Source organism: Pantherophis guttatus, chromosome 9 (assembly GCF_059756535.1).
Source record: "Pantherophis guttatus breed Tessera chromosome 9, ASM5975653v1, whole genome shotgun sequence".
NCBI lineage: Eukaryota > Metazoa > Chordata > Lepidosauria > Squamata > Colubridae > Pantherophis > Pantherophis guttatus.
The window spans coordinates 8,641,590-8,653,709 of NC_142071.1; the positions used below are offsets into that span (position 1 = coordinate 8,641,590).

The 12,120-nt window shown below is 39.6% G+C and overlaps 1 protein-coding gene across 5 annotated transcripts in view; it reads right to left on the reverse strand.

Moving 5' to 3' along the window:
- Window positions 1-12,120, reverse strand: part of EBF2 (EBF transcription factor 2) — a 280,406-nt gene that overhangs the window by 24,820 nt on the left and 243,466 nt on the right. For all 5 annotated transcript variants that reach the window (XM_087875582.1, XM_034436841.3, XM_034436842.3 and 2 more), the window contains exons 11-12: window positions 2,742-2,830; window positions 216-281 (exon numbers count right to left, since the gene is read on the reverse strand). In XM_087875582.1, the coding sequence (XP_087731708.1) occupies window positions 216-281; window positions 2,742-2,830 (155 nt within the window). The remainder of the gene's footprint in view (window positions 1-215; window positions 282-2,741; window positions 2,831-12,120) is intronic.

Genomic DNA, 12,120 nt, shown 5'->3' on the forward strand with positions numbered 1-12,120 from the left:
CTTTGAATGGATTACTGGACTGAAATGGCAGATAAATTCTGTACCAGAATGAGAAAGACCTCCCCGGTAGAACTGTAGAGGAGTCTTAATGGAGCATTAAGCCTCATCAGTTCCACTCAAGTGGGTCAGGTGAAAAGGTGACTCGGGAGAAGCTGCAAACACAACGCCTTCTTTACACATTCACGGGATAAAAAAAAAGAGAGAGGAACTCTAACCTGATTGTTATGTGGTGTCCCATAGAGTGCTTCAACTAGGTCAGCTGCTCGTTTCAAAAGCATCTCCTGCAAGCAGAAAGGAAGGACAACCAAGGATGTGTCATGCATTGAAAAATGTGGCGGTAAGAGCTAGGCAAGCCCAGTGTGAGACACAAGAGACCCTGAAATCAAGCAGGACAAATGCTAGCATTTTTTTTTAAAAAAATATTATTTAAAATATTAAATAATTTTAAAAATATTAAATAATATTTTTTTAAATATTATTATTTATTAGTAACTCATATCTCACCATTCTGTTTATGCACTCCCAGTAGCTTTTTGCCATGAAAACAAATAGAGGGAAGAGCACACTTAACCAGGCTTCCTTAATTCAATCATGCTCTGAACATGCTAAGTCTGTGATGGTGAACCTGTGGGCACACGCCTGTCGCCAGCTGCTCTTCTGGTTTCTAGTCTTTGCGGGCACTGGAGCGCTGGAAAATAGCCTGAAAATGGCCCAAGAAACAGGTCTTCGAGTTTCGAATGCACGAGCGTTCCAGTTTGGGCACTTGGTGCTGAAAAGGTTTGCCATCACTGTGCTAAGCCATAAAGCATGGTTTACAAAAACACTATATTAAACTAAACCAAACCAATCCATCAGTTCATATATACAGTTCACTAAGTCTGCACTACTATTAATCTTCTCATCGTTGCTACCACCCATCTCCTTCCACTTATGACTGCATGACGGAGATTTTGTTGCTTGTATCCTTACTATTAAATTGATATTGTTTCCTGATGCTTAATTTTATTTATTTATTTATTTATTTATTTATTTATTTATTTATTTATTTATTTATTTATTTATTTATTTATTTATTTATTTATTTATTTATTTATTTATAAATTTGTATACCACCCTTCTCCCTGAGGACTCAGGGCGGTGAACAGCCAAATAAAAAAATAAACTACAAACATTAAAATACAATTAAAAAGATATATATAAATTTGGCCCCATGATTAAAAACAATAACAAACAATTAAAAAACATTTTAAAAAGTGTTAGGCCAGCCCGGCTTGCTGGAAAAAGAAGGTTTTAAGGGCACGGCGGAAGGCACCGAGGTCTTGGATTCTCCTTATCCCTGAGGGCAGCTGATTCCAGAGGGTAGGTGCCCCCACAGAGAAGGCCCTCCCCCGGGGGTCACTAGCCTACATTGTTTGGCTGATGGCACCCCGAGGAGGCCCTCTCTGTGGGAGCGCATAGGTCGATGGGAGGCCGTCGGTAGCAGCAGGCGGTCTTGAAGATAACTAGGTCCTATGCCATGGAGCGCTTTAAAGGTGCTAACCAACACCTTGAACTGCACCCGGAAGACCACTGGGAGCCAGTGCAGCTCACGCAGGAGAGGTGTTGTATGGGAGCGCCATGCGGCTCCCATGTCTACCCGCGCGGCCGCATTCTGGACCAGTTGGAGCCTCCGGGTGCTCTTCAAGGGGAGCCCCATGTAGAGAGTGTTGCAGTAGTCCAGGCGAGAGGTGACGAGGGCATGAGTGACTGTGCACAGGGAATCCCGATCAATTGTTCCCTATGACTATCATTAAGTGTTGTACCTTATGATTCTTGATGAACGTATCTTTGCTTTTATGTGCACTGAGAGCATATGCACCAAGACAAATTCCTTGTATGTCCAATCACACCTGGCCAATAAAAAATTCTATTCTATTCTATATCATGAGTCTGCCCAGAGTCAATTTACTCAATTATTTACTCAATTATTTCAAATTATTTCATCTGTTTTATTCAGTGTATGCTGCGTGTTGTATGACTTTTATTTTTATTCACTTTAGAGTTCTTTTTTTTCTTTTTTTCTGTTCTGTGCGAGCCACTGACTGTCTCTTTGGATTGTGGAAACACAGAAATATGTTTAATAAATAAATAAACTCACAATATACTAAGCATACAGAATTGAGGGGCTGACATACACTGTGCAGGTAGTCCTTGACTTAGAACCATTTGTTTAGTGACTATTCGAAGTTATAACAGCACTGAAAAAAAATGACTTGTGAGCCATTTTTGACACTTGCAGCATCCCCAGAGTCACATGATCAAAATACAGATGCTTGGCAACGGACTCATATTTATGACGGTTGTCGTGTTCCACTGAAATCTGCCTTGCAATTGGGTTGTTATGCCCAGTCTGGCTCCCCTGTTGATAAGCAAGGTCAATGGGGAAGACACATTCACTTAACGACCATGTTACTAACTTAACAACTGCAGTGATTCACTTAACAACTGTGGCAAGAAAGGTCATAAAATGGGGCAAAATTCACTTAACAAATGTCTCGCTTAACGACAGAAATATTGGACTCAGTTGTGGTCATAAGCCGAGGACTACCTGTATTGTGCATAAATTGGCTACACAGATCAGGGTTGGGTAAACAATGGTAGAACAAACATGGGAAGTTGATTTGTGATTGAGAAAGCTGGACTAATGCAGCCATTTATCTTGTTATGTGAGTGAAGTCAATAGGTGAGGAAGGGATCTTTACCTTTGCTAGTCGTTCTGGATCACCTGGATGTCTCGGGATGACCTTCTGGAGTCTTTGGAAACCATAGTCTATGGTCGGCTCATTTAAAGCTGAAAAAGAGGGTGGGAAAAAAGTAACAAGTGAAATTTTTGTGGGGGAGGGAAAAAAACTCAAAGGTTGAAAATTACTTTGCACTAAAAAAAGAAAAGGAATAATGGAAAAACCAGTTGGTTGAATAGAACCATTACAATGCCACTTCCAAAGAATTACAAGAAAGAGAAGAATCAGATTATTACAAAATATGGAATAATTGGTATAATTGGTTAAAAATAGAAATATACAAAAAATAAAAGGGGAAATATTACCGATTTAAATATATATATATATATATATATATAATATATATATATATATATATATATATATATATATATATATATATATATATATATATATATATATATATATATATATATCAGGGATCTCAGAGTTGTAGAGTAGATGGGAAGTTGGACAAACATCTCATAAGGAGGGAAACCATTTTAGCACAGCTTCCAAAAAAGCCACAAAAATGTTCCATGGAGTCATCAGGAGAAGAACTCAAGGAAAATCTTTGTTTACCCAAGTAGTAAGTAATTTGCCACTTCAGCATGTCCATCTTGCTCCCTTCTTCATTAGTTCGTCAGGTCAGTAAGAGAAACTGAAAATGGCAGACATTTTTGCAATCCTCTGCCTGCCATTAATAGGGCCATCAGGGAATACTTGGCCAAAGAGATTGTCCAACCATTTCTGACCCATATTAGTTTCTTAAAGTTTTTTTTGAAATCTATTACACTGCATTTCTCCATTCATCTGCTTTTCTTTTTTTAAAAAAATAAATAAATAAATTGGTAGTTAATTGTGGATTTATGAATTTTTTGCACAAGATACATATCACGCAATGACATTGTTTTCAACTGCAAACATTCTGATAATGTTAACCTTCATAATTAAAAGATGACTTATCTTCTTCTTTTAATCAGCATCTCACAATTCAGAGAACTACCAAAACAAAAAGAGTTCCAGGAGGTACAAACTGGAAATGGTCATAGCATAGCGAGCAAAACCCTTTAGCATTGCAACTTTGTTGGAATGTGAAGTTAAACCTGGTGCCAATTCAGCTCTTTATCTGGCCTTAGATTTTCCCATCTGGCTGTCTTTAGCAGAACAGAATGGAAGTAACCTACGTAGCCGTAATAGGCTCTGGTGACATGGATTTTGATTTATTTTAATGGAATAATGATGGGCCAGTTTAAAGATTGTTGGATGGAATCAAATGGGGGTTGAATGGGAAAGACTTAGACCTAAGAATTTCAACTTTGCTATACTTAGAAAATTTTTTCGATGCCTATTGGGAAACATTCTGGATCGCTTAAGAAGTTTAATAATACACATTTCAACTGCCATAGAATCTATTTCCCTTCTGGGAGCAGAGCAGAGAAATTGTGCCAATAATCGTGAGAATTTGTCAGAAGCCTCTTGAGATCTTATATATCACTATCTGCCATTTCTCTTGTTCATTCCGAGCCTAATAGTTGAAGTAAGTTACATGTCTTGGATCAAGCTACAGGGATTATAAATTGGAGGACCTTTTTTAAAAAAAAAAAAAGGAAAGGAAAAGAAAACCCAATGATCTAAATGCACATACTTAACCAAGAATATCTAATGGGAATATTCAAATTTGTAACTCAGGAATAAAATCTGACTACTACTCAATATTAAATTTTGAAGACTACCTTAAATATGGATTTATTTCATGGTGGTAACCTGTAAAAACTAGGTTTAGATTTATAAGCATTTAATTCTTAAATATTAAATTGTAGCTTTCAACCTTTTCTAAAACAATAATATAGATGAGAGCTGTTTCTAAGTCTAGTTCAGGTTGTTGCATTTTTATTTTAAAATGCTAACAGTTTGGGCTTAAGGGCCAATTTTTACCTTGGCCATGCAGATCAATACAGGTAATCCTCAATTTACGACCGCAACTGAGCCCAAAATTTCTGTTGCTAAGTAGGACATTTGTTAAGTGAGTTTTGCCCCATTTTATGACCTTCCTTGCCGCAGTTGGTAAGTGAATCACTGCCAGTTGTTAAGTTAGTATCTGGCTTTTCCATTGACTTTGCTTGTCCCAAGGTTGCACAAAGGGATCACATGATCCTGGGACACTGCAACCGTCATAAATGCAGGTCATCTAAATTTTCACCATGTGACCATGGGTGTCAACTTCAAACCAAACCTGGCAGAAGCCATTTTGTTGGTTCTCAGTTGCCATACAGTATGGGAAGCGGGAGAAGGAGGCTGGAATGCACTGCCAGACACAACATCGCTCTATCTCGTGGGAACCAAGGTCATCTCCACAGGTGTCGAATGAGAATGGAGTGGAATTCCTAGGGAGCCCGCCTAGGGAGTTCCTAATTGGACAAGCTGACCTGTGACACTTGGGGAGGGGATCATTTATGATTTTAAGTATACTGAAACCATGGGAAATATTCAGAATTGGTTTTACATTTAACCATGCCAATATGATGTGCCCAATAAAGATAGAATCTCCTTGAGAGAGATTTGAGTCTCTGAGTTCTGATTTGCTTGGGCTCATTAGTCGGAACCTTGTCAATGGGAATGCTGTAATGGTCGTAAGTGTGAAAAACAGTCATAAATCACTTTTTTTCAGTGATGCTGTAACTTTAAATAGTCACTAAATGAACTGTTGTAAGTCAAAGATTATCTGTAATGGTATTGAATGCCAAAATGGATGAGGACAAAAAGCAAGATTTTCTTCAGTGTGACTTCCAGGTTCTGGCATGTTAATGCAAGTAAATTGAACCTGGTTTCCTTATTGCTAGTTTTTCAGTGCAATGAAAAAAATCAACAATCACTGTGATTATGATGAGGAACAAACGAGAGCTTGGTCCATTCATAATCATAATCATAATCATAAATTTATTTGTCACGCATATATAAGATAACAGGTAAAAGTATAAACATAATTTGAATACATGAAAAGAGTAAGTAAAAAGGAATATTAGGACAGGGACAATAGGCACGCTGGTGCACTTATGCGCGCCCCTTACAGACCTCTGAGGAATGGGGTGAGGTCAACAGTAGACAGTTTAAGGTTAAAGTTTTTGGGGTTTGGGGAAGAAACTACAGAATCAGGTAGTGCATTCCAGGCATTGACCACTCTGTTGCTGAAGTCTTATTTTCTGCAATCGAGTTTGGAACGGTTTACCTTGAGTTTGTATCTATTATTTGCTCGTGTGTTGTTGTGGTTGAAGCCAAAGTAGTCATTGACAGAAAGGACAATGTCATGCACTCATATTCAGCTTTACCTCTCATCTCTTATTCTTTGTCTGTTGCTATTGATGGTTTCAAGGTGAGAGATCTCCTTTCTGAAGGTTCAAGCTCTCTTCCAACTATAACTTAAAAATCAGACACCTGAACTGTCTGTTGCAAACTGGACTGAGTGTACAGCAAACTTTCAACTTAGTAGACCAACAGGAGAGTAAGGTTTCTCCATAAAAGCCAAATATCTCTTAAACCCGAATAGGATTTTATTCATGGATACCTTATGCATTTTACACATGTACGTATTGCAAGCAAGATTTTGCATACTCATGCACAGAAGTATGTAATATATGGACAGATTTTAGTTTGTTGCCTCTGAAACTAATGGTTTAGTGGTGTTAAATTCCTTATTTTTCCCAAAACAAAATCAGCAGGGACATATTTTTCACGATTCAGTCCGTTGTTTCAGATTTCAAATCTCCACAAAGAGCTGTCAAACTAATTAAGCCACGGAGGGGTTTCTCCCACCATACTGGGCAGGAGGAAAGATGCCCAGCACGATAACCAAGTGCTTGGCACCCTGATCCATCTCAAAATTGTCATCCACACAACCCTGATAGATGCTCCCGTGAAAAAAATTGCTAGCAGATTATTAACTAGAGCAATGTTAGCATGGCATCTTTTGCCATAACCTATTAAAAGTACCCATCACAGAGAACATATGCATACAGATAGCAGCTCCCCTGTTGACATTTAGATGTACTCTTGGAATTTATGTTTAATTTTTATAGTTGTCTTTTTTTAAAAACAGTTTATGGGTCTTTCTTCAAACAAGCTGTCTTGGTGCTGTTCTTGTTCTGCTAATGCCTAATCAGTTGGAACATGAAATGAATATTGGATTTGGTATTAAATATTGAAGGACCCTCCTCAGATCTTCAGCAGCTGAATCATGAACTCCTGAGATCCCTGCCTTGCCATCTACATCTGCTTGCTAATAGGAATAGGACAAGCAAGCCTTTGTGGCAAAATCTCCCTTGGGTGCTGCTGACTGCAGCCTTGTCTCAGCCTGGAGATTGCTATCAGCTTCCCAGAGCTCAGGCACTGATCAGATTAAAGCATGCATCCAAAACTTTAGCCGATCTCTATCCCTGGTCAGGAACAATAGCTTTAAATATGACAGAAACAAATATATGCTAAGAGACGAGAAACGGAATATTTGCATTTCTATTGGCCTGGATTTGCTCAGAAGTAAACAAGAACTGAGCATGGATTTAGCAATAGCTTGTTTCTACCAGGGATACCTTTAAATTTTAGTGTGAAATGACCCAACTTTGCTTCTAAAAGGAAGCAACGTGTTAGGAGTGCTCCATTATTCCATTTTTTCCACATGAGCAGAATTGCATGAATCTGTAGTTTGTTAGAATTTAGCGCCTTCCGTTCATCTATCTTACTTTCTTATTATACATGATCAATGCGTAGAAGGACAAATGCAACCCTGACTAGCATGTCTGAGAATTGCATCAAGAACTGTTGATGTAATATACATAGCAATAGCACTTAGCAATACACTTAGTCTTATATAGTGCTTTACAGTCCTCTCTAAGCAGTTTACAGAGTCAGCCTATTGCCCCCAACAATATGGGTCCTCATTTTACCGAGCTCGGAAGGACGGAAGGCTGAGTCAACCTTGAGCCTGGTGAGATTTGAACTGCCAAATTGCAGGCAGCCAGCAGTCAGCAGAAGTAGCCTGCAGTACCGCACTCTAACCACTGCGCCACCGTACACATGTTTTATCTGGGTGTATCTTTCTGTGCAAGGATAAAACACTGTAATACAAAGGCAGACTTGACTTGATTTTAAATACAGTTCTATCAATATTTTTTTGTGTGATGTGCTGTGTGCACTGCACCAGTAAAACACTGCACCAAAAAAAATAAAAGCAAACAATGAAGAAAAAGAGGGGGATACTGTCACATATATAATAATATTAATTTGAAGGTTGCATCTATGGCCATTTTTGAATGGCTGGTTCTTAAGGATAAACTATACGATTTTATGTCATGTTATATTTTAGCAGATATTTGTCCTGTCTTGCACTGATTAAAGAAAAGTCAGGCAACTGCCACATGATAAAAAGTGTGCAAGTCAAACAGATTAAGAATCATCGGAACCCATGTACATTTGAGCATTATGCCCTATAATGCTCAGATGTACATAGAAATTACAACTCTAAATAAATTAAATTAAAAGAAAGACATTAAAAAAATATAAATTTGCATGGGCATAAGAGTCATCTTGCTAAGATGGACCGAAGACCCTGTTGAAAATGAGCAAAGTTAGGAGATGCAAATAGCTGAAAAAATATTGATGTGGATGCCTTTGAAGCAGTGGTGACATTCAATTTTTTTTACTACCGGTTCTGTGGGTGTGGCTTGGTGGCCATGGTGTGGCTTTGTGGGAGTGGCAGGGGAAGGATACTGCAAAATCTCCATTCCCACCCCACTCTGGGACCAGCCAGAGATGGTATTTGCAGGTTCTCCAAACTACTCAAAATTTCCGCTACCGGTTCTCCAGAACCTGTCAGAACCTGCTGGATTCCACCCCTGCTTTGAAGGCTAGCCATCATTTGGGAAGGACTGCTTTCCTGGTGAACTTCACCATTTTGTAACCAGAGTTTCTGTTTATTTTTGGTCTTTCCTTGTTCATATATATCTCTTCTCCTACATCCAATTTTTCCTCCCATTTCTCTTCCTTTACAACTGTTCCTTACCCTCATCTCCTATTCAGCCATTCTCCTCCCCCCCCAACTTAATGATGAATGGAGAAAGAGGAACGTGTGTTAACACACATACTTGTTAGTTTCTATGAATGAGAGTGGTTGGTATGAGCAAGAGAGAAAGGCTGGTTACATGCAGATAAATTAATTTTTTAAATTGCCTTTTTCTTTTACAAGCAATGAATTAATTTTATTTATGTACGGGGTTCTTATTTTACAGGCAATGAATTAATTTTATAATGGTTACTTTATTTTATAGGTAATTAATTTGAACCAGTGGTTATTAATTAATTTTTATTTTGTCCTATCCATGCCCTCTTCTGGAGTGGGGTTTCATACACACACACACACATACATATACAAATACAAATCTCATGCCCATTTAGAGAGGGAGAAATCCCTAGGATGGATTTCACCTGGAATAACAATTTTAAGTTAACAAGATGGAAAAGCTGGGCATGTCGCAGGATACTTTCCTCGTATTTATAGTTTATTTTTCCTTCTATTTTCTTTTCCCTTTGAGATGAGAGGACTTTCGTTCGCACTAGTAAATATGGCATTACCCGCCCTGCCAATTTAATATTCCTCTGGCAATTTTGCAGGAAATGTGTGGCATGTTTTCCAAGATAAGACAGGCTTGGGTTATAGAGAAAAACATTCTCCTGCTTCGGGCAAAAAACAAAGCAAAAAAACCAAAACAGAATAATGAGTAGTTTCTTCTTTTAAAGCATACCATCATTGTTAATAATGTAATCTATAGCTTGTTAAAAAAAAAAAAAAAACTACTGTCGTCATAATAGGTTCTGATCACTGCTGATACAGGGAACGGAGGAGACAAACAACACACCGGGTTAATTGCGCAGCTTGGAAGTTCTTTTATTGTTCTGTGTCTTTCTTGAAAGCATTTTGCTACCAGCCCCAGAAAGAGCTGGGGGAATTGGTTACACCAGGTGCAGCTGTATTTAATAGTTGTGTTTATCACTTTGCTTGTCATGATCTACTTAGACGGAGAGACTGAGAAATTGCTTGATTTTACCCTTGCTAATTTTGGGAAGCATCTTCTAGCAGATACCAGCAAAACAACTTTTTTTCCCCCTCTCTCCTTGGGTGAACCTAACAAAGAATCTCCACCAATTTCCTTGCCTTCATTCCTCTGTATGGCCAAACAGCAGCGGTGGAGAGAAAAACAATCACAATCCACTGATCTGTTTTTCAGTCTTCCCTGGATTTCAGATTGGATAGATGCTCTGGTAAACACATCCATTAAGTACCAACGTGAGCATTATGTGGGATGACACTTGCTTTTGGTCTGAAAGTTGCACCTGGTAAGAACTAAAGCAACCAGGACTCCTTAAATACCCGTCAAAACAGTCTTCCAAAAACTTGAGCTGGCTGCTTCAAGGTTTTTATTGTGCCCATACAGACAATTAGGGATCAAGATTCTTGGTGGAATGACTTTAAGTTAGATTTGGCATTCACGAATGTCCTTTAAATTTTTTTCTAAAGGAATAAGATTCCTTTAAAGTCTTATTTCTGCTTATCAGCAGGAATATTGAGCTCATGGGAGACCCACTTTTGATTTTCCATAAGTCGATATTTCTCTGTTCATCCTTTTTTTAAAAAAAAAAAAATCAGGTAAAATATGTCCCTGCCAAGTTATGTTTAACTCTGGGGGTGGGACGTGGGGAAGGTGTTCAGCATTGGGAGCCAGCATTGTCCAAAGATGCATCTGTGGTCATGTGTCCAGCATGACTATACTCAGTGGTGGGTTGTCCCCGGTTCGCACCGGTTCTATAGAACCGGTAGTAAAACTGGTGGGAGGCTCCGCCCACCGACCCTGCCGTCATCAAAATGCTTCTGCACATGCTCAGAAGAGTGAGTGTGTGCACGAGTGAAGCACGTGCATGAGTGCGGCCCCATTGCGAACTGGTAGTAAAGGATAGTAGAACCCACCCCTGACTATACTCCAAAGTGCACAGAACACTCTTACTTTCCCACCAAGATGGTACCTACTTACATTTGCATGCTTTCAAACTGCTAGGTTGGCAGGAGTTAGGGGTTCATCCCTCTACATTCACCCAAAAGTTAGGGTTCCGCACAGAGGTGGTATTCAGCCGGTTCGGACCGGTTCACCTGAACTGGTAGCGGAGATCGTGGGTGGGCCCGGCCACCCACCCTGGCGCTATGCCATCCTATTCAGGCATATTTTTGAGGCCAGGTACATGCACTGGCTCCCGATGGTCTTCCAGGTGCGATTCAAGGTGTTGGTTACCACCTTTAAAGCGCTCCATGGCTTAGGACCTGGGTATGTACGAGATCGCCTTCTGTCACCAATAGCCTCCCACCGACCAATATGCTCCCACAGAGAGGGACTCCTCCGGGTGCCGTCGGCCAAACAGTGTCAACTGGCGACACCCAGGGGGAGAGCCTTCTCTGTGGGGGCACCTGCCCTCTGGAATGACCTGCCCCTGGAGGTTCGTATGATCCCCAACCTTCGTACCTTTCGCCGTGCCCTTAAGATCCTGTTGTTCCAACAGGCGGGGCTGGCTTAGAATATAAATTTTAACTGGATGTTTGTAACTTTTAACATAAGGGCCAAATTTTATATATTTTAAATTTTAAATTGTTTTTAAATTTTATGGGTATATGTTTGTTTTAATATGGCTGTACACCGCCCTGAGTCCTTCAGGAGAAGGGCGGTATAAAAATTTAATTAATAATAATAATAATAATAATAATAATAATAATAATAATAATAATAATAATGCGTGGAAGGTATGCGTGCATGCAAAGCACGTGCATGGAAGGCTGGACACATGCGTGGAAGGTGTGTGTGTGCACAAAGGGAGCATTCACGCACATGGCAAACCAGTGGTAACAATATCTGAAACCCACCGCTGGTTCCGCATTCCCTGGTCGCCAAAGCTGAAATAGACATTGAGCCCAGCCACTTTATAGTGGGATGCAGTCCGTCAGTGAACTAACTGAGGTCCTCTGAATCGCCAAAGCTCCTCCTCCTTGGTGTAACGTAGAAAGTCCTCAACTTCAACTCTCCGTAGGGAAATACATCATTCTCCTGCCAGATCTGGTTTCAGAATCAGGGCAAGGAGCTGATCTTTTCCTTCACAACCATTCATCTATTTCTTTTTTTGTTTTCTTGGCTTTCCTAATTTCTGTTAAAGCTTGGAAATCCCAAGGGAAGTGTATTCCCCCATCCTTCCACCACCAGTGTAAGCAATCAGGGAGACTGTGCAGCAAGTGTTGTAGGAAATAACCTGCCAATAGAATGTCCCAACTATC